This window comes from Lagenorhynchus albirostris, chromosome 7 (genome assembly GCF_949774975.1).
Source record: "Lagenorhynchus albirostris chromosome 7, mLagAlb1.1, whole genome shotgun sequence".
NCBI lineage: Eukaryota > Metazoa > Chordata > Mammalia > Artiodactyla > Delphinidae > Lagenorhynchus > Lagenorhynchus albirostris.
Window position 1 is genome coordinate 90,074,388 of NC_083101.1, and position 23,869 is coordinate 90,098,256.

Consider the following 23,869-nt stretch of genomic DNA (forward strand, 5'->3'; position numbering starts at 1 on the left):
GATCACAGGGTGGTTACCTACAAAAGTCTCCTACCAGGAAGAACATCAGAACATTTAGGAACTGTATTTTGGTGTATACTACTAATTATTTTACTAAGCTATTATGACTTTAAAAAACGTTAGAAAATAAAAGTTTTTAATGAAACTGACTCCTTGGGATATGAAACGGAAGATTTATAAAGGCAAGATCCAGAAATTCTCAGACATTTTTCAAAGGACTTGAACTATTATTCTTGAAATGCTGTGGTTATTTTGGAAAAATAAACTTGGATATACAGAAAAGATTTTAAACGTTTCAATATGATAGTTTTAGTTTCATTTTGCTAATTTTTTCCTACTCTCCTTTTGCATGTTCTGTCAGAGATGTGAAAAAAATAACTCACAGACTTTATAATACATACTGACTTGAAATCTCAAGTAATTCCTTCACATAATTATATTTTGAGTTCTTTTTTGGGGGTGATTTATGTATGGCATTAAATAAAATCATAGAAATGATTAAGTAAATTTTTATATTTTGATGAAAGAAAATCTATGTACTGAGCTCACTTTTCCCTAAAACTCTTCATTCAGAGGGTGAGTCTAAAATCCGGTCTTTGTCAAGTCTTCCCCACTTTCTGCCAAAGATAATAACAGCTAAATACAAATGTAGATAAACATTCTACTATTATATATTATGCTATCATCATCATGGAATAATAAAAAGTACTCTTGTGCATATGTCTAGGTTAAAGAAACATCATCTAAATCCAGGACATCTTCTATAGGTCTCAAGAAGTAAAAATAATTTAAGTACAGAGTCTGGGAGGAAAACAGAAGAGAATTTTCTATAACTCTAAATTTCAGAGGATGCTCTTAGGCCCATGGAGCTGAAAGAAAATCAGACAGATATAATAAATCTATAAATAAAAGCCAATTTCACTACCATAAACAAGTAAAAGGTACATCTCTTTCACTTTTTTATGTCTGACAGTGTACAAATTCTTACATTATCAATAAGCCCAATTAACTGAACAGTATCTACTATAATGTACAAATTCTTACATTATCAATAAGCCCAATTAACTGAACAGTATCTACTATAAAGTTATCACATCTGATTATATTACAATCTCACAATAGGACTGCTTATGGTAAGCAATATATGGTAATATTATTCCCTCTTTAGTCACCAGATAGCATGATACTTTAGTAAAAATAAGTATTAAGGCTCACAAGGAAAAACAAGAATTGCCTATAAAGTCTTACAAAACAGAAATAAAGTTTATTTATTTCTACTAAAACTTCAAACAAAAATTTCAAGATACATTTCACATTTAAACTGCACTCATATACCTACAGGAAATGTTATTTACTAACCTAATTTTTACTATGATTTTTCCTTTCATTAATACCACAACTTGCCCCTGCTGTCTTCTCCTTATGTGGTCAGTAGCCTCCTATTTGCTACTCAGTAGTATAGCATTAAATGACAGAACTGAATTTTCTGGTGATTCTTCAGAACAAAGAGAACCTACCAGTTTACTTCATAAGCAACAGCCATCTCCTTGGGTGGAAATGCATCAAGCACTGAGAAAAGAGGAACTTCAATTTGAGGAGGAAGAAGAAATTAAACAAGATGAAGATAGGGAGCAAAAGGAAAAGATCCCTAGACCTGGAGATTGGGGGAGACCTCCCAATGAGCGACAGAGCAGAGAAGGGGGAGAGCAGAGACCTGGAGAGAAGGGGAGGCAGGCCCATCAACACAGAAACCCAGCAAGGGAGAATGAGAATGAGGATGAGGACGAGGATGAGGACGAGGACGAGGACGAGGATGATGATGACGCCGTCAGAGGAGATATGTTCAGGATGCCCTCTCAACTCCCAATCCCAGCTACCCCCAGGGGCATACCACCTCTGCCAAGCAGGTGCTCTCTGTCATACAAAACTATCTCCTGTATCAGCGCCGACCTCACACAAATACCACCGCTAACAGCACCAGAGATAACAAGTCTGGAGCTCATAGGTAAGAGATGTTGACGTTAAATTGATTTTGTGGTTAACTCCCATTGTCCTATGAATGTTATATTTTAATTTTATAATATAAGTTGACCCCAAACAGATTAATTTCACAATCTTCAAACATAAAAACTTTGCAGAAGAGATAGGTGTTTACTGCAGAATAGCACCATCAGGTATAAAGTAAATTCCTCCAAGTGAAACCATGATTTCCTATTGACTTTTTTCTAAAGCCAGGTTTAGAAGGTATAATTTATATATAGTAAAACATTATTAGCATGTTATTCTTTGAGGGTTTTTTTAAGATTTTTTTTTTTGATGTGGACCATTTTTAAAGTCTTTATTGAATTCGTTACAATATTGCTTCTGCTTTACGTTTTGTTTTTTTGGCCGCAAAGCATGTGGGATCTTAGCTCCCCAACCAGGGATCAAACCTGCAGCCCCTGCATTGGAAGGTGAAGTCTTAACCACTGGACGACCAGGGAAGTCCCTGTTATGCTTTGAGTTTTGACAAATGCTTACAGTCAATACCACAATCAAGATATAACATTTCCATCACCTCACCAAATTCTCTCATGTCCCTCCTTTCACCAGCCCTGATGTTTTCTGTCTCTAGAGTACCTTTTCTAGGATGTCATAGAAATGGAATCATACAGCATGTAGCCTTTTCAGCTGGACTTCTTTCATTTATCATAATGCTTCTGAGGGCTATGCAGGTTGTGGCGTTTATCAGTAGCTGGCTCCTCCTTACTTCTGAAAGGTGTTCTGTTGTTTGGACAGACCACAGGTCTCAGGTGAAGAACATCTGGATTATTTCCAGCTTGGGGCAATTATGCATACAGTTGCTATAAACATCCACATATGGATGTTTGTGCCGACCTAAGTTTTCTTTTTCCTAGGGTATATACCCAGGAGTGGGATTGCCGAGTGCTACAGTAAAAGCATGTTTAACTTTATAAGAAACTGCCAAACAGTTCCTTAAAATGGCTGTGACACTCCTTCCAGCAATATCAGAGAGTTCCTGTTGTTTTCCCCCCTTGTTTTAGCCATTGTGGTAGGCATGGAGTGGTCCAGACTTTTTGCCTACATTCTTATAGGGCCAGGAAGAGCTCTGAGTGAGGAATGGCAGGACAGATACGTGTGTGAGGCTGGCTGGTGGGGAGACTGGGACAGTGAATGAGTCTTGGCAATAAGGCCCATGCTGGGGATAGCTCTGAAGATGCAGGGGTGAGAGAATCTGAGTGGGGTTTCAGATGTGTCTTGGGGGAAGTAACAGAAATAAACTACCACAGAAATAATAAATGATCGTATAAATAAATACTCAATGGTCACAGCGTGACCCCTTTAATCAGGATAGCCAATCTGCAATAGGACATTTCTGGTGTTATGGCCTTCCTGATACCATGTTCACATGACCTCCTAAGGAATTCTTCTCATGCCCAGAGTGTCCTGCTCCAGCAATGCCCCCTCCTTCTGTAGCCTGCATGCCAGGTGTGCTCTGCCATTAAAACAAAACAAAACAAAACAAACTGTGAAAGTCTAAAGTCTTATGAAAGATGAATGACCTGTGCTCAGTCACAGTATCTTGGTTTTATAAGAAGGTCACCACATGATTTTTATAGTACTCACTATTTCTGATAAGCTCATTTTCTGGCTTTAAAAATCATTGACTACTGTACTTAATTAAATGTCAAACCAAAACCCCATAAATTAAAGCATGCAGGAACTTCTATAGATTGAAGTCACAGAATTATAACATAAGATCTGGAGGCAATCTGAGAGATTATCTCCCCAAGCTTCTTACTTAGAGGAAACTGATGCTCAAAGAAGGCAAGTCACATGCCCAGGGTTTCATTGTAAAACACAGTATATTTCTGGTCCAGGGTCTAGGAAATGTCAATAGGGAAATACAAAGAACTATAAAAATCAGTTTCTATAGCACCTTCCATAAACACATCTTTGTTGTAAAATGCATAATGTTAACAGAATTGTCTACCAAACCACATTCTGGCTGTTTTAAAGCAGCTTCATCTAAAACATGATGTACTAGAGCATGACAAGTCCTTAGAGTGAAAATTTTGACCATATGAAATAGTCTAGTCCCAGTCTTGTTTTTTTCCTAAACACTCATTTTCTTATTTAATACATATTGTCCTTGCTATAAGTATTGCTTTTCCTCCAGATAAAGCTCTCTTTTGCTATCTATGCATGTGCATGTATACATGTATTTATAGGCACATAGGCCTAAAACACAATTGCTACGTGTCCTAGGCAATTCTATCACCTCCATTCCGGATGAAGCATTTAATGGATTACCGAATTTGGAAAGGCTTGATCTGAGCAGAAATAATATCACCTCTTCAGGCATAGGTCCAAAAGCATTCAAGGTAAATAACATGCTCTGACTTCTAACAATCCACGTGGATGGCTTTTTCATAACTTGTACTGTCAGTGGGTGGAGATGGAGAAGGAAGGAAAAGTAAAATGTTTTACTGGAGTTTTCTCTGAAGAAAGTTTCTGATGTCCCTAAACTGTAGTCAAGTTTTATCTTGAATACAGTATATTGTTTTATAGGTTTCTAGCTGTTTTTCCTATGCTTTGTCCTTAAAGCACCCACAACAGCATGAATGACAAAACTAATGTTTTGAATTTATAGAGGAGTTTCTCCCTAAGTAGCAGAAAACATGTTGAAATATGGTCTCTTAGTACATGAGGTATTTCTGGGAAAAAAGGAGAGCTTATCTGGAAATTCTGTTAACATTTTCAGGCCAGCAATACAAAATTTCCTTATTTTGTGCTATCTGCAAAATCTGATAAAGGATACTTCAGCAGGAGGGGGTTCTAGAAAGACAAATGGGCTCAGATGAAAATTAACATGGGGATACGCTAGGGAAAGAGAAAAGCATAGAGTAAACCTTTGAAAGAATCAGATTTAAAATTTTTTTCTAAAAGGGAGAAAACAGAGTATCAAGGACTTTCAGAAAAACAAAGGCAGAAGAAAGGAGGGGTTTATGTGTGTAAACAAATACTCATAAATGTGTGCGCTTAAAGAAGCCCAAGTAAAACAAGTTACATGCCAGGAGGTCAAACTTTATCCCCTTGGGTGGTCTTCTGTCCACTCTTTGGACAAATCACTGGCCTCTTACAAGCTCAGTTCCTGGTTCTCATATAGATTCTGGACTGCAGACGAGAGAGCTCCAGACACTTGGTGTCCACGTTCATGTGAAAGACCTGGAGTCCTGCCTCATGCTAGTCGTCCTGATAGAACAACAGTTGGGACTTGTGCATTTCCTGTATTTGATCAAAAAAGAGGACACTGTAGGAAATTACCTTTTTCTTGTTTTGGGATTCTCTGTCCCATTTCCAAACTGCTGAAATTGACTCTGAGCACCACTGATGTAAATCATTCTGTAACTTTGGTAGTGTAGGTTAGTTTGGCTAACAAACAAAGGTGGATATGCACTCTCCAGACAGTCAAAACTGTTTGGGTACCATATAGAAACAGTTTGTCACATTTGTAGCATTTAATTTTGAAGAATTTCCACAATCGTTAGTGCTATTTTATGACTCTGTCTCTACTTAGTATAGATGGAAAACTGAGTTCACAAACACATTGAAAGGGTTCAAATTGCTGTCTTGTTAGCATCTATGACAGATTCAGATTATTGCATGTTTTAATTAACTTTGTGTCTACTGCTGAGAAGTTGAAAACCTAAGATCTAGGAAAATATGACTGGTCCAGTGGTGATAGGAGCGTTCTCTTGCTTTCTAAAGTCACCATAAAAATATGGGTGAGTGTGATGCAAAATCACCAAATGTAGTTTGCTGAAAATACCAGGGAATAAATGCTATTAACAGGACCAACATCTACGTGGCAGGGAGAATATGGGGATTCTTGTCTAAGCCTGAGCAACTGAAGGTTTGTGAAACTTTAGTAACTACCACAAACTGACCATTAAATGACATATATGACTGTACATCTGTGACAAGATAAAAAAGTAATTTTGAGATTTGCCTTTTAAGCTTCTAAAGAAGTTAATGCGCCTGAATATGGATGGAAACAATTTGGTAGCGATTCCTTCAGAACTACCATCTACATTAGAAGAACTTAAAATCAATGAGAACAATCTTCAGGTTATTGATGAAGAAAGTTTATCAGGTATTTAACATTTGACTTTATGATATGTGTCCATATAACCTTTCTTCTGTAGTTGTGTGGAAATTTTATTTGCAATATTGCTAAATGAATAGCTAGTAAAATTTTTTTAGGTCACGTTACCATTTTAAGTTGATAAAATTTATTTTAACTATTGACTGGTGAAACTTAAAAAAATGTATTTTAAACTCCCCGTTGTCTTAAAAATGCATTTTATAAATAAACTTTCACTGATTTCAGGTTTTCATCATTCACAATACAATAACTAAATTACAAATCCATAATATCCTAAGAGTTACACTAACATTCCCCACACAGCCAGGTGTTCTGGTGCTGTGTTTGTACCGATGTTCTTGGTATCAGTGGTGATAACACAGTATCATGGCTTGTTGAACGGGTCTCCTTAGATGCACAATACACTCCATACACAACTCCCACTGTCTCTGAACATTTTGCTATTTTTAACTTGACATGTTTTGGCAAATGAGAATTATGCATAAAATATAAGTAAATGAGCAACTATGTGAGGCTGAGGGGTAATCCTACAAACAAAGTACATAAACTTTAGCACATGTACTCTATATGGCAGTCACTTTGGCTTTGACAGTCTTGTTCCCTAGAGGGCTGCTCTGGCACTTGTCCATGAGACACATGCACCCCACAGGGCAAGACAAAATGATGCCCATGGGTGTGTGGTTGCCACGACAGCCTGGCTTTCCAATGGATGGGTTTTAGTGAAGGTGCCCCACATTCTGTACATTTGCTACAACTGGAATTTACTCTTAAGACTGTTTCTGGACTAGCTGGATAACTAAAGTTGTCATATTATGAACTCTGTATAAAAGAGGCAGTATTACATTTACCTTTCTGTGAATTCTAGCTATGTCTTTATATGCTTCTTTAAGACAAAAACTGCCTAATTTTTCTTTTTATCTTCCTAACAGTCTAGTGTAGTTCTTGAAGTATAGTGCTTAACATTTTTTATTTGATTTGAAATATATTTATTAGGTTAATGTTGATAACCAAGCCTTTAAAGGAATAAAACAATTCCATTATTTCCTTTCATTCCTCAAAAAACTTCATAAGGACAAAACACTTCTGGTGATGGGGAAAAAACAATAATGAGAACTGCCAAATCTGAGGATTACGGAGTTATGGAAATACTCTATTTCCAGATGGATTTCGGGGTACTTAACAAACAAAATTTGAAGGTCTTTTGTCATATGGAAAAGACATTAGAAAGTTCAATTTCTAACTGCTAGGTGAAACAGACCAAAGGAACTTGGTCTGTTTAGGACAAGTGTACTAATGGGTTATATGTGATCTACATGTGAGATGGTATTTCTAGCAGTGTTATCAAAATGACATGTTTTAAGTCCTTATTTGGAAGGTGCTCTCACACATTCCTACAACTGCTTCTCCACACGCACTTCCCCCTCGTGAAAAAATTTCCATATTCCCAGAGGGTTGACTGTGTTCCAGGGTGAACACTGGCCTCTTCCTTGATCCACCTCCCATCTCTACAGTCTGAGCACCTCACAGGCCTTGGCCCTGTGCAGGCGGCCAGTGAGGAGCCTCTGCAGTGTCACCTTGTCCAGAGAGGCCCCTGTAGTGTGTGGCCCAAAGGCCTGTGTCTTTAGTCCCGTTCCAGTGCTGGTCCCTCAGGTACTGAGTTCTTAGTTCTGCTCTAATGCTGGCCCCTCAGGTACTGGGTTTTCTCTTGACTGCTGTAGCCACTGGGGCCCCTCAACTCCTGTGAGTCCCACTGCAGTGGATGGTCAGGTTGGCTGGCAGTGAGCAAGGCAAGCCCAAGCACAGGCCACTGCCAGTGCTGTGACACTGCTTTTCTGGGTGGAAGCCCCTGGCTTGACCATCAGTGGTCTGTAGCACTTCTGTTAGCTCCCTCATGACCCTTCAGCTTTTATATATATAGTTCCAGAGAAGTGGGGAAGCAGGGCACTCCAGGGAGAGAAGCAGTATGTACAAAAGTGTGAAGAAACAAAACAATTTGGATGCTATGGGAAATCCAGTTTCATGGATCTTGGATGCAGTGTGTGATGGGGAGTGAAGAACAAAAGATGATGTGAAAAGGTAGGAAGGAACCACACAACAGACAGCTCTGCACATGCTATGCCAAGGTGCTGGGAGTTCATCCAGAATGCACTGAGAGATGTGCATACCCACTATAGAGAAAAGGAAGGTCTTAAAATTGAAGGGAAGGTGAAAAAATAGAAGGGAGGGATAACAGGAGAAAACTGGACATGCTAAAAAATGTTCCTGTCTTCATTAATGTTAAAAACAAAACAAAACCCATGATCATGGTGTCCTTTCTAGCAATGATGGTGGTGTGGCTATCCAGTCAGAATATCTATGAGATCAAGTTCTCACACAAGTCTACCCATGTCTATAACCTGTTATGTAGCTCCCCGCCCACAATGGGAAGGACTTCCTACCAACTTCCTGCTAATAAATCCTCTTTCTGCCACAGTCTAACCTACAAGAACCTTCTCTACCTCCATCCTGTTGCCTGTTACATATAGGAACGTACATACTATCTATGTATATACAATATATACATAAGCCAGAGAATAACCGTAAAGTAATGTATAATATTAATTTACATTGTTGTGTTTTGTTTCTCTTTCTTGTGAGGTCATGTAATGACCACCAGTCTACTTCTATTATCTATTTTCCTCTGAAAACTTGTATTACATTCCAAAACCTCAACTATGTACTAGATAATTATGCTGGATTCTCAGTATCTGTAGTTGTGGAAATTAAAGAGTTTTGGTTATATGAGGAAATAGAATCACTTATCATAATTTACTAGTTGGCCTCCATAATTCCTCTCTGTCCTTCAGCTGATGTTAAAAACACCAGCAGATTAATATTTTGTCATGCTGTTCCCTATCCAGAGGCTGCTTGTTGCCTAGAGAAGGAAAGTCAGACCTTATTTTCTGGTGCACAAAGGCCCTGCACAGCCCACCTCTGCCCTCTCAACAACCTTCATCCCCTCTTGCATATGGCTGGTCTCTTTCTTACTCCTGAGCACACCCATGTGGGTTCATGCTTCCATGAGTTCACCTGGCTGCCTCACCCTCCCATGTCTACCTACATCTTTCTGTCTTGAGAATCTAGCCCCACTCACACTTCCGTACCACTCAGGTATACACTGCCACCTCCTCCTTGTCATGTTCTAGAATCTATGATCTGTACTGCTGATGGTAGTATCTTTTGTTTATCCTTAGACTATGTTTTACTTCTCTGATATGCCTAAGAGTAGGATCTGAGTTGCACAGAGCATTTCAGTGCAGTATCCATGACTTGAGTTGAATATGAAAACATCCCCTATTCTGAAAATTTTGGCCACTGAACAAACTCCAAAGTTAAACCCTGAATGTCTGACTCAGATACCTCTGGGTATCTTCACTGCTGAGCTGTCCATTTTCCTTTAAGTTTCCAGTTGATTTGGTCATACCACTCCTGAGACCAGTAGAAACAATTTAGAAAAATCTTGTTTGTAAAAAGGCCTTTCTTGGTAGCTCAATCTGAATGTGTGGAGAATTTTTGATCATTCTCCTTTCAAAACGTCCATCTGGCTGCACTGTCTGCCAAGAGTGAACACTGTGATGGGAATTCACTGCTAAAACTCTCTTGTTCAGAGACTGAGGGTTTGCCAGGCAGAGAGTGCTCCTTCAGTGTCCTGGAAAAAGGAACCACCCATTGCATTACATTCCTCATACATCCTTGATTATGCTGCCATTTCATACCTGTCTGTCTTTGCAAATACTTCGAATGACCCTCTACAACCTTCTACTTCTCATCTGCCTGCGTTCCAAGTCACTGCTTGGCCATTGCTTCCTCTGTGGGGTGCCCTGGCCCCCCAACTCCCTCCTCTGGCTTCTGTTCCTTATACAAACTTTCCTTTCCATACTGTACATTCTTGACTTCCTTTGTCATAGATTAATTGACAATAAATGCATGGGTTTATTTCTGGGCTCTCTATTCTGTCCCATTGATCTATGGGTCTGTTTTTGTGCCAGTACCACACTGTTTCAATTACTGTAGGTTTGTATTATAGCTTGAAACCAGGGAGTGTGATATCTCCAGCTTTGTTCTTCTTTCTCAAGATTGTTTTGGCTATTTGGGGTCTTCTGCGTTTCCATACAAATTTTAGAATTATTTGTTCTAGTTCTGTGCAAAAGGGTATTTTGATAGGGATTGAACTGAATCTGTAGACTGCCTTAGGGAGTATGGTCATTTTAACAGTATTAATTCTTCCAGTCCATGTACAAGGTATATCTTTCCATTTGTTTGTGTTGCCTTCAATCAGTTTTTTTTCATGAATGTCTCTTGGTTTTCTGAGTACAGGTCTTTTATCTTCTTGTTTAGATTTAGTCCTAGGTTTTTATTCTTTTTGATGGAAATGGGATTGTTTTCTTAATTTCTCTTTCTGATAGTTTGTTGTTAGTGTATAGAAACTCTACAGATTTCTGTATATTAATTTTGTATCCTGAAACTTTACTAAATTCATGTACTAGTTCAATAGTTTTTTGGTGGCAGTCTCTAGGATTTTCTGTATATAGTATCATGTTGCCTGTAGTGGCAATTTTACTTCTTCCTTTCCAACTTGGATTCCTTTCACTTCTTTTCCTTGTCTGATTGCTGTGGCTAGAAATTCCAACACAATGTTGAATAAAAGTGGTGAGTTTGGGCATCCCTGTTTTATTCCTGATCTTAGAGGAAATGCTTTCAGCTTTTCACCATTCAGTATGAAACTGGCTGTAGGTTTGTCTTATATGTTGAAGTATGTTCCCTCTATACCCACTTTGTTGAGAGTTTTTATCACAAATGGATGTTAAATTTTGTCAAAAAAGCTTTTTCTGCATCTATAATAAAAGATCATTTGACATTTATTCTTCAATTTGTTAATGTGGTGTATCACATTGATTTTTATTGTGGATATTAAACCATCCTTGCATCCCGGGGATAAATCCCACTTGATCTTTTGAATTTGGTTTGCCAATATTTTGTTGAGGTTTTTTGCATATACATTCTTCAGTGATATTTGCCTATATTTTTTTCTTTTTTTTTGTGTGTGGTGTTTTGGTTTTTGTATGAGGGTTACAAACTTTCATCATACAGCACAACAGTGATTTCTCTACAGGTCTGCCTCTCCTAGACCATGCATTCAGCATTGAGTCCTGGCTGATCTGAGCATTTGGGATCTGCAAAGTACTAGGGAAAAGGCTCTAAGGGGGCAGGGGGTACAAATAAAGAAGCTACAACATCAGTCCTCCAAATAAACTGAACATTTCACATGATATTTTGAAAGCCTATAGAAATTACATGTTTTTTAGTTATCCTAATGTCCCAATAATTTTATTTTTTTATAGACTTAAATCAATTGGCCACCTTAGAATTGGAAGGAAACAGTCTCAGTGAAACTAATGTCAATTCTTTAGCTTTCAAACCTTTGAAGAGCCTATCCTACCTGCGTCTGGGAAGAAATAAATTTAGAATTATACCACAGGGTCTTCCTGCTTCTATTGAGGTACCAATATCTTACTTATAATATTTTATATTTTAAATACAGTACACTATGACAAAACAAACAATATATTTTAAAAGGTTATTGTGATGCATATTAAACTCAATAGTTTTGGTGCTATATACAGAATTTACTATAATCTGAGCACTGTTTTCAAACAATACAAAATTATGAGTCAAAATTATAACTACTAGTAGAAAATCTTGATAAAGTGAAAATTGGTTCTGCCGACGGCTCTTGGGGAGAGAACAGGGAAGATGAACTGAGTATTCAAACAGAAACTACAACTTGCAAAAAGTACCTTGACTTGCAAAACTGTCTCAAACTGGAACTGTGATATTCATCCCAGTCTGTTCCACCCAGAGTCCCACATGGACTAGCAGTGACCCTGTGAAGATGGACAAGATTTGCAGAGAAGGCTGCTGACTGTGCCAGCAGCACCCACCCCCACCCCCTTCCCACAGCTTACTAGTTCTAACTAGCTCCTACCAAGGGCCCAAGCACTGTCGTGTCTCCATCCCCTCTGGAGACACTCCCTGCTGCCCAAGTGTGTGGTCTCTCTTGCTACAACAAGGAACACACTTAACTAAGGGGGGACTCTGGGGGTCTTCCCTGCTGAGTGTACGCCCCAACTTCCTGCATTAAGAAAAGAGGCCTGCCTGGCAGATCCAGCTGACTCCTAGGCCACCTCCTCTGAGCTCTGTTTCTGCCGCATACACAATCAGACAGCAGGACGAAGCTTCCCACTGCTGTGGATGCAGTGAGCCAAGAGAGGGCCGTTAATCTCAATATGATACTGCTGCTACCACAGCCACCATGCTTCCTCTTCCTACTTCCAGATTAAGATAGACCTTTAGAATTTACCAAAATTGTAAAGATTGAGGTTCTATAACCTGGCTTTACCTCAGAATCACTTGGATTCTAAAGAAATACAGATTCCTGGACCTATCCCAGACATGCTAAATCAGGTTCTTTGGAGAATGGGGTCAACAATTCATATTTAAAAAATTAAAATTTTAAATAGATAATGCATGCACACAGTAAAACACACACACAACACTTGAATAGTGCAAAAGAGCAATGTGTCTGTATTCACCTCTGACCCTCTCATCCCTGGTTTCTCTTTTCAAAGACCCTCTCGCTAGCTTCTTGGGAGGTGCTGCCCATGCAAGTACATGTACTGTGAATCCTTCCAATGCACTGCTTCACAGCTGCAGTTTCAACGTATAAATGAGTGTGCTCTGATTTAGGTTGGAATTTATACTTTAAAAAGCTCATGAGTGATTCTAACATACAATCAAGTTTAGGAACCACTGATCTAGTTCACCCCTAAATATGTATGAAGGTAAAAGCAAAAAGCTAAAAATCACTTTACTCACTTCCAACAATACCAAAATTAAATGACAAAGAGGGGGAAATTACTACAACAGGAATAGAAAGTTGCTCTGAATATATATACCAATTGTACTTCTGAATTCCAACAAGATCCCTGAGTGAAAAATTCCTTGTAATGCCAAATGAATTTAACTTGAAGGCAGCTAGCTGTTGAAAACTTACTAATGGTTCTAGCAAACTTCACCCTGATGTTAAATGAAGGCTCTTAATTAACTGTTAATTAAAGTAATTATAATACAAACAAATCTAAAAAATGTGAGCCTAAAAAAATTACAGACAGCATGGACTGGTAGGAAGCAGGCTGACCTAAGCTGGGGCCAGCCAGCATGAGTTTCCCTCATGTATTAGCTGTGTAACCTTGCAAACATCTTGCCATCTCTCCAGGCCTGAGTTTCTCTACTGCTAAATGGTGATAATTTCTACTTATTTCCTACTTTCTAGGATCTTGAAGCCCAAATGAAATAATTTATGTGAATAAGTTTTGTAAATTAGAAAGCTTTATACAATTATTATGGTATGCTATATCATATATCATTTTATGGTTAAAAAATAATTAAATAAAATTCATTTATTCCATAACCATGACAGACAGTACATTTTATTTTACTAGTTAGAAAATCTGACAACTTAAAAATATAAACTCATTTTGAAGTGCTGCAAGACTCTTTAGCTAACACTAGTGACAACAGTCTATAACCTGATTTTAATTCTGTGAGATTGAATATATTTATCAACTAATATGAAAAAAATAAGTCTCTTCTCTTAATTATAGGAATTATACCTAGAAAATAACCAAATTGAAGAAATAACTGAAATTTCTTTTAATCATACCAGAAAGATCAATGTCATTGTACTACGTTATAATAAAATTGAAGAAAATAGAATTGCTTCTTTAGCCTGGATAAATCAAGAGTAAGTACATGCTACAATCTGACTTTCTTAGATGATTTCTTTCCTTTGCCATTATTAAACAGGGTATGAACATGGGCAAGTGAGGGAGGTGACAGCATTCTTTCTTAGTGAACCTCCCCCTACATAAAACTTGGCTATTTGCACAGACTTCAAACCACTCATGATATGACTGATGTTAGGATGGCCATGGTCACTGCTGCTGGGGACACCCTACAGTGTGCAAGTGCTAAGCCCAAGCAGTGTGACCTTAGGTCTGATCACTGTTCTGCTCTCTGCTGACCTCACAGGCAGTCATGAAGTTTAAGTGAGATAATCCCATAGTGAGGAAAGAAGCTGCCCTCCTCCCGCCTTCTCCCTCACCATTAGGTGGAAGCACCAGCATTCACTCTTCTATACCACACTGTCTTCACTCCTTCAAACTATTTCTCTATTTCAAGTGCTACAAAACAGACTAAAGAATGCCTGACCCAACAGCAGAAGCAAAAAGTAGAGCCCATCTTCCTGGAGAGGAATCAGTGGCCCCAGGCTGTAGCCTCAGTGAAGGGCAAAGTGTGGAGGCCTTGCTCATCAGGAAGGAGAGGATTAGCTACACAGGGAAGCAGCGTCAGGCCCTGGCAGCAGCTGCATCAGAGCAAATCTGGAGTCATGTGGTGAGGGAATGAGGGATCTGAGTGGCACCATGGGGACAGGCATCTTTCAGAAGCAGGAGAGAGATGAAAAGAGGCCTTGAGGGCCAATTAGGTTCAGCAGGATGTGGCAATGGCAGGGCAACTGAGTCTTCATCAGGTGAAAAGTCTTCATGGGGTGGGCAGAAGCCGCAGGTAAGGCTCTGAAAAAAGCCAGATAGTTTACCACATTTCCCAGATCTTCTGGCTTATTAACAACCTTTTCTAGATGCCTCATTCTCACCCCAAGTCCCAGATCCCAGGTCATCAGATCAAATGTGGAACAAGAATGCAAAAACCCCTCAACACTGCTACTTTCTTGCTGGAACCAGAGATGATTTTACGGTTTGATGTCAGCTTGGACTCGGGACTTCATTTCTGATACAAGTTTGACCTTAGAGATATTTGGGGGACCTCTTTGGGTCTCAGCATTACCCCTGGGATATGAGTTTTTCTCTCTGAACTCTGGTGCTCCTCTATTAGAGAAGAACTCAAGCAGCTGTGTGGTACCCGGGTAAGAGCACTAGCCTTGCAGCCAGACCACCATACAGCCACACTTGCACTGGGAATCATTACAGCACACTGAGTACTGGCAGGAAAATGGACAAGCATCTTGACTGGCTTGTCAAAACTTAGAGCTTACAGTCACTGCCCTGAAGTCCCCACTCTGTTTACTCTTTTCTAGAAATCTAGAATCAATTGACCTCTCCTACAACAAGCTCTACCACGTCCCCTCCTATCTACCCAAGTCGCTGCTGCACCTTGTGCTCATCGGCAACCAGATAGAGCGCATCCCTGGCTTTGTGTTTGGTCACATGGAACCAGGCCTGGAATACCTGTACCTGTCATTTAATAAACTTGTGGATGATGGCATAGACCAAGTTTCCTTCTATGGGGCTTATCATTCTCTGCGAGAGCTGTTTCTGGATCATAATGAATTAAAATCTATGCCACCTGGGGTACCAGAAATGAAAGCACTACATTTTCTGAGATTGAACAACAACAAGATACGGTAAATTCTGGCCTTTTCAAGTATCCATTTAAATTGTCATGGGTGACAAAATATAGGATTAAACAACAATGACATGATGTCTGGAATTTACTTTAAAGAAAAAAAGTGACAAGAGGTTGCATTAAACAAGATTGGCAAATGTTAATAATTGTTGAAGCTGGATGATAATAGGTATGTAAGGATTCACTATAGTGTTTTTTCTACTTTTCTATGTATGCAAACTTCCATAGTAAAAAAATGTAAAAATAGAGTATGATTATATAATACCTAGAACCTTAGAGGCATGTTCAAGTGAGGCTTCAATGCAGACTATGGTGCTAATCCCACCTCCATATGTAATTTCAAACACTGTAATCTGTAGAACACAAAACCTAAGTATATGCTAAAATTAAAATTGCTTCTATCAAGATTTTTCTGAAGACAAAATTCTGAATAAATTTATTGAGACTCAGCTCCCTCACTTCTGAGGATACATTTTTCTGTGTGTGTTCTGTCTGCTGACAGAGTCATCACCCCTGCCTAGAAAGTATGAATGTCTCAAGAATTAATCTGGAACGCTTTGTTAGTGCAGCCAACGAGGGAGGCAGATCCCAGAGCTCTGTGGGCCTGTCCTTGGAGATTATACCCCTTACTCTTTTACCTGTCTCTACATTTCCAAACACAAACTCCTGAAAAATAAAACAAAGAAAGAGTCAAAAGTTTATAGGGGAAGAGGTGGGGATGGGAAAGGCTTTAAAGATTCAGAGTCAAAATTTTTGGGCCAAAATAATTCCTAGGTCATGCTTATATGCTTCCTATTGCATTGCATCAGGAGGCATACAATATCTGTTCCATTCTGGTGGGATTTAGGCAGTCACGGCCTGATATCTCCATTATAACCTTTCTCCTCCACCACTGAACCAATGGTTTTTTCACTCACAGATGCTTATTGCTTGCATCTGTTATTTCCTTAGGGGTAATAAAATGGTGAATTTCTATTTTTGTCATTCTTTCCACATTTTATAGCTGGACTTCCTCTGTAAATAATATTCTCTTTTCAGTTAGGGCAACTTTGTTACTCTGAAAGGTAGGCTCAGTTCTTTTCTTTAAACTGCCTAGCAGAGTAAGAAGTTGGTTACATATTTGTAACTGTGTGAGGTGATGGATGTTACCTAAACTTACAGTGGTGATCATTTCAACCACATACACATACATCAAATCATTACGTTGTACACTTTAAACTAATACAATGTTATGCCAATCTTTATAAAACTGGAAAAAATTATATATATGCATTAAACATGAAGGAAAAGGACTATAAAATATATTAAAATTTTAACAGTGGCTGTCTCAGGATAAAAAAGAAATTGGTGCCTAAATATTTTTGCTTTATTAATTTGTTTTTGGCTTCCTCTCTTTCTCTGGAGAATCAATATGAACTTATGGCTTTATATATTAAGAATGTTTCAATCAACTGCAATCATTGTTCTTAAACTGTCCCATCTTTGGCCAATGGTAGCCCTTCGAGTTGGTTCCTGTGTCCTTGGATAGGCCTCTGTAGATCTTGAATGGCTCACTTTTATATTCCCCACTACAGCCCGATGCCAGCCTTCTTCCAAAGAGCCCTAGCTCCTCTCACTGGGGAATCGTGTTCAGAGGCCCCAATCTGGGCACCAGGCATCTTCCTTTCAAATGTGTTGTTACTGTTTCAAGGCCTTTCAGTGGACTGCCAGAAATATGTATTTTGTGAAGAAAAAAAATGAGTTCATACTGATATTCCCAAGTCAAATTTAATGTTATAGAGAAGTCCTTCTGTTTTAAACTTGCTTATCTTACACTGAAAATCTAGGTTCCCAACAATAACTTATATTTACTATAAACAATAGTTTCAAAATGATAATACCATTATTACAACTAACAACAAAAGTATTTAATTAAGTTTTTATGTTTTTAGTAGTTCTACTTGTCCTAAGAATATGTTCCATGAAGGATGTATAGCTTAAATACAGAAGTTTTCTCTGTAACAATAGGTCAGCAACTTAATATTCAGATAGGTCTTTAATTTGCTTTGGTTTTTAGGAATTGCTACTTTCTATATAATATTTTTTCTATGCCTGTCCCTTATACCATACTCCACCCTTTCCCATAGGTTAAGTTTTTTAAAATTTATTTTTGGCTGCACAGGGTCTTCATTGCTGTGCACGGGCTTTCTCTAGTTGCGGTGAGCGGGGGCTACTCTTTGTTGCAGTGCGCAGGCTTCTCATTGCAGTGGCTTTTCTTGTTGCGGAGCATGGGCTCTAGGCGCTTGGGCTTCAGTAGTTGTGGCATGCAGGCTCTAAAGCACAGGCTCAGCAGTTGTGGCGCACGGGCTTAGTTGCTCCGCGGCATGTGGGATCTTCCTGGACCAGGGCTCGAACCCATGTCCCCTGCATTAGCTAGCGGATTCTTAACCACTGCGCCACCAGGGAAGCCCCTAAACTTTTAAATTAATTTCCCATTGATGATCCCAGTGTTATTTTTTTAAAATATAAGCATACATACATGCATTCATATTCCCCACTGCCTCTCACAATTATTATACAAATTATTACACCAAACGATTATTATTTTTTTCTCTCTGGAAAGAGTGTATATTTTTCTGTTCTTCACTTTTAAAAATTGTCAGTATATCCTGGATAGCACTCCATATAAGTATGTAGAGAATTTCCTCAGTCCTTTTTACAGTTGAATAGTATTCCACTATATGGACATTTTATTCAACCAGTTCCTTATTGATAGACATTTGATTGTTTCCATTTTTTTATACTATAAATAATGCCACAACGTACAACTCTGTTCAAATGTAATTTTGTATTTTTCCAATCTAACTTTGGGATAGATCCCTAGAAGTGGGATTGCTGAGTGAAAGGTATAAAATACACGTGTAATTTTGCTAGATACTGCCAAATTCCTATCCGTGGGGCTGTACTGTTTTGAATTTCCTTCAGTGATGTTTGATCCTATAGAGCCTCATCATCAGAACATGTTAATGAACTTTTGGATTTTTCTGGGAGGGCGTTGGGCAAATCTGGTAAGTGAGAGTGGTATGACAGTATCATTTCAATTTACATCTTTCTTATCATGAATGAAATTAAGCATCATGTTTACATGCCATTTCATTTTCTCTTCTGTAAACTGGTTACCCAGGTATCTTTTTTTTATTTTCTCATTTCCCTCTCCTCCTAGGTTTTTAGGTCTTTGTATATTAGCCCTTTATCAGTAATATAAGTTGCAAATACTTTCTCCTAGTTTGTGATTTGTCTTTTAACTTTGCATTAAAAAAACAAACAAACCTGTAGTCAATTTATTAATCTTTTCTTTTAGTGCATCTGGTTTTTGAGTCACACATAGGAAGATTTTTCCCCCACTCCCAGGGTATGACCATGTTTTATTCTACTATTCTATGGCTTCATTTTTTCACATGTAGATCTTTGACATATTTGAAATTTTTTCAGGTGTATAAGAAAAGGATCCAATTTTATTTTAAAAACAAAAGAGATTTAAAACAAATGTAAAATTTAACTCCTAAATTATGAAGGCAGAATATTACTTGGATCATTTATGACTTGCATGTCTATTTTTCCTTAGGAATATTCTTCCAGAACAAATTTGCAATTCTGAAGAAGATGGTGATTCAACCCTGGAACATCTTCATCTTGAAAACAACTATATTAAAACAAGAGAAATATCACCCTACGCATTTTCATGCATAAGATCATATTCAAGTGTCGTTCTTAAACCACAAAATATCAAGTAATTCCACGTTTTTCTTTGTCATTTGTAAATTATACTCACATATCTGTTTCAGTAGCATCTTTCATCAATAAGAGAGATATAATGTCATGTTATACTTAGTATCATTATGCTAGCCAACCTGATTCGCCAATGCACATAAGAACAACCAAAGACATATCTACAAGGTTTAGTCTTCTAGCAGTTTTAGTGAAGGTTTCAGTTTTACACTCTAGAAAGAGGCCATCTCATTGCACAGTTTTCTCATGAGAATAGGATGTTGTGTGCTACTGAACTAGACTGGAAGAATCTGGAACAAAATAAGCATGTCCTTTACAACAGATCTTAGTATTGCTATTAGCTAAGAACTCCCTAAGTCCTTTTAAAAATTATGTATATTATGGTTCAAGACCAAGAAGTTGATAACAGGAAAAAATAATAGGTAGAATTTATGAACTAGTGTTCTGTTTATTATCCTACTGTTAAAGCAATAATTTATTAATTTTCTATAAGACCCTATGATACAATTACTGGTATAAATAAACTTAATTATTGTCTTAGCTTTAGTTCCTTTTATTAATTATATGTGTGGAATTGAAACACTACTATAAAGTTAATTTCCTGGTTTTGAGAATTGTACTATGGCTAAGTATGTGGTTATTAACATTAGGGGAAGCTGGGAGAAGTGTATATGTGAATTCTATATGATTTTTGTAATTTTTCTGTAAGTCTAAAATTTCTCTGTAAGTCTAAAAAGTTTAACAGTATTTTAAGATCACCCTCATTATTCTTTGCTCAAGATCAAAAGATTTTATGGGAAGCAGTGGAGTTTGCTTAAAATATATGTTAATTTTCCTTGACTAAACCTTGTAAATGTAAACCTAATGCATAAATTTAAAAAAATTTTTGCTCCTCTGGTCATTGTTAGTACCTCTTTTCTTTGCCCTAATTTGCTCAAATGTATCCTTTTACTCAGTTCAATTTAACATAAAGCTATTAGTATTCACTATGTACTAGACCCTAACAAAACCATATAATATATTAAAATTTTCATTATATAATGATCTTTTATCTTTATTTCTAAAGTAATTTGTAAAAGACACATACAGAAACCACGTTGACTTTTCTTGTCACTCTCAGTTTTGTACCTTGAAAAAACACCAGATTAGGAACTTAAGTTCTAGTCTTGGCCCCCTTGGGCAGGTTACTCTAATTTTTCAAACTTCAGTTATTCAGTCTTTTAATAGTTCTCTCACCATCCTCAGAACCTTCCAGCCCCACTTCACAGGGTCATTATGAGAACCAGAGAATAAAAAGCATCTAGGAAGTGTGGTATGCACGGTGAGTATACTTATAATTGCCAACATTTCATATAAAATTGACAGCAACCAGCATATTCAACCAAAGTTGATTATTATCTGGACAGCTTTCAAAATGTGTAAGTTTGATTTATCCCATTTAAGCTAATGTTATTTCTAAGCCCCTTTTCTTAATATCTAGGTTTTTGAGATTACAAAATGAACAAGAATAATAATATGATACAAACTGTTAGAATCAAGGGTCAAAGGCTTAAGCCAAGTTGCTAAGAAGAGAAATAAAATCCTATGGAACAAAAGTTGAGATTTATAACTAGTTTAGGAATGTAGAAGCATTGCTAATTTAAACTGGCCAAGTTGAATGTAAGAGACAGATGAAAACAAGAAGATATGGTTATTCATTTAATCAACAAGAACCCTTGTGCAATGCTTCTTGCTGTGTGAATATAAACGCATTGACATAAGTGGTTAAAGGCAACCTAAACAGTAAACAAAATTAGTGTCAGAGGGGACCCAAACTGAATAAGGTGAGTCAAAAGAATTAGCATCCTGGACAACACAGACGAATACTGAAACACTCCAGCATTCATTTCTCATTCTGACTTTAATCAGATGTGTCCCAGGTGCTGTTCTACAGAGACAGGGATGAATAGATCAGATGAGGTCCCTGCTCTCTGGCAATGCATACTGCGTTAGGGGCAATAAGCAGGAAATCAAATAGACAATCAAATCAACAGGCCAAGTGTAATGAAGTCAGCAGAACAGGGTGGTGATGCAATGAAGCATGCTGAGTTCCTGAGGCCCCTCTGCCTGGGCCTGGGGGTACTCCCAGATCGTGGGTTTCTAGAGTGTGCGAACGGCACAAGTTGCAGTAAGACACAGCAATCCCTGGAAGCCTTGGAGTAACACCAGGCCCAGGAACACACTAAGACCCTATTGTGCACTCAGGGACACCCTGTTGGGAGCAGAATCTCTAGAAAGGCTAAAAATCAGAATGACTGATGAAAGCTTTGTTTTTAAGTTGTAAGATGCTTTTATTTCTGATTTTATAATTTAAAATATAAAATATGTCTAGCATTGAACTTGTTTGCTTTGAAACTTCATCATACTCTGGATAGAAGCTTTAATTCCATTTTTAAAAATGTGATAAATGTCCATATAGCAAACATTGTTCATGATATATAATGTTTAAAATAAAGAGGTGTTCTGTTTTCCTTCAGAAATATGCTGTAATTACTAATACATATGTACACTAAGGAAATCCTGGCCCAGCTATGGTCTGAAAATATTAATCGTGTGTCATCTTTGCACATAAGTACGAGGAGTACTAACTAACTTTTCAATTTTGAGATTTGGCTTATTGTAGATTAAAATATCTCAAAAAGCACTAAAGATAAGATGTGGTTAAAGAAACATATAGCCTAGAATCATAAGGAAATAATTACACCAGGAATCAGGACACCTGGGTGCCCATCTTGGTCTCCAATAATTATGTAGTCATTTTACTTTTCTGAGATCACTTGATTCAATTATAAAATAGCATGCTGTGTGACTATAAATGCATTGATGAACACATCAGTGGTTTTCAAGCATGGCTCATTAGGAGTTCATGGTGCCCTGGGGTGGAAGTGTCCCTAAAGAGGAAGTACACAGACTCTCTTCAGACAAAACTGCTTTGCTACCATCAGGAAGGGTTAGCTGCCACTGTTCCTGCCTGCCTCCCTAACCACCCTTATTTCTTGAAACCAGTAGACAAGGTACTATATAAATGACACATCAAGTTTTAAGAATCATAAGGAATATTCAGCCAAAGTCCCTGGTCCTTATCCTCTGCTCAGCTCCTCCCACACTTTCAGAGAACTTCGCTGGAGAGCTCTGGTCTGAAGAAACGCTTCTCAGGTATGCAGATTACAGCTGCCTGGACACAGCCAACCTCTGAGTATGCCAGGGCAAGGAAGTTTAGTAGATGTGTCTGTTCCTTTGGAGCTCCTAGGGTGGGATCAGCCCTGAGCACTTCTGCCACAACCAAAGACTACTGACCTCCAACCTGAAACACCCTGAAAGGCAGTCAGCATGAGTACGTGTTCTGTAGGACAGGCACAACATGGCACAGTGCTGTAGCGTGCACAGACTGGGCTCACATCCTTGTCTCTGTCAGACTGTGTCACTCCCTATGGAGAAGGCAGGTCAGGATGACCCCAGCATCCTGAGGGTGAGTGTGTGGCGCTTGGGAATGACAGGGAGTAGGTGGCTGAGTCTGGACTTAACATGCATCTTCTGAATGAAGACCACAAAGTGGAAAGTCTGGACACCTGAGAGTGCGTATGGCACACCTCTAAATCTGAGGGTGCAGCACACCTGGTTTGGCAGGTGCTGCCAACAGGAGCGAGAAGATACAACAATCTCTCCTTGGGCTTGTATTGTCAAATGACTCTACACACATCCCTTAGGAGTCAGGCTTGTGAGGTTAAAGTTCACTACTCTTAGGGATGACTGCTTTTATTAACATGGAAAACACCACCCACTACACTAGTTAAAATCTGCTCCTGGTCTGCATGGACACCACTAAGAGCAGTGAGGATGACACCCCATTCACACAGAAGAATGTGATTATTCCAATAACTGTTCAAACTATGTAGTATAAACCTTTAAATTCATTGGGAAGTGTTAATAAATTATAATGCTTGTTTCAAGATAATTTTAGATTTGGTAAGTATGTGGAAATTTAAGCCAGAGATGATGGGTATATAGCTAAAGGATGAAATCCCAAATTTTTACTGGTGCCACACATTATGTTAAGCATAATGCTGTGTGCTATAGGCAAAAATGGCTTCCCTGACAAATTTAAATCAGGAGTAATAAAGGAAGCCTGTGGTATATATGATACGGGAAATAACGAGCACTGAGTTTGGAGAAGAAAAGATCAACAGGCTTGAGCTGGGCCTTGAAATAGGATTTGAATCAGTTGAGGGGGAAGGAATGACTGACTAAAAGAGGCATGAGCCAAGCATAGTTGAGGTTCACCAGTGGAGGAAAGATTATACAGGAAATAAGAGGCCTGGGATGGCTTGGAAGGCCAGCAAGAAGAGACCAGACTTACTGTGATGAGAAATG

The 23,869-nt window shown here is 38.3% G+C and overlaps 2 protein-coding genes across 5 annotated transcripts in view; one reads left to right on the top strand and one right to left on the bottom strand.

Annotated features, from left to right (window-relative positions):
• ECM2 (extracellular matrix protein 2) overlaps window positions 1-21,978 on the top strand; it is a 38,155-nt gene extending 16,177 nt beyond the window's left edge. Inside the window, exons 4-10 of one of the 2 annotated variants that reach the window (XM_060155473.1) lie at window positions 1,433-2,005; window positions 4,270-4,385; window positions 6,022-6,157; window positions 11,551-11,708; window positions 13,873-14,012; window positions 15,363-15,689; window positions 19,296-21,978. In XM_060155473.1, the coding sequence (XP_060011456.1) occupies window positions 1,433-2,005; window positions 4,270-4,385; window positions 6,022-6,157; window positions 11,551-11,708; window positions 13,873-14,012; window positions 15,363-15,689; window positions 19,296-19,464 (1,619 nt within the window). In that variant the 3' untranslated portion in view covers window positions 19,465-21,978. The remainder of the gene's footprint in view (window positions 1-1,432; window positions 2,006-4,269; window positions 4,386-6,021; window positions 6,158-11,550; window positions 11,709-13,872; window positions 14,013-15,362; window positions 15,690-19,295) is intronic. The other variant, XM_060155474.1, reaches the window with a different exon arrangement.
• The window catches only part of CENPP (centromere protein P), a 229,613-nt gene that overhangs the window by 61,344 nt on the left and 144,400 nt on the right, over window positions 1-23,869 (bottom strand). The gene's annotated exons all lie outside the window — the stretch shown is intronic.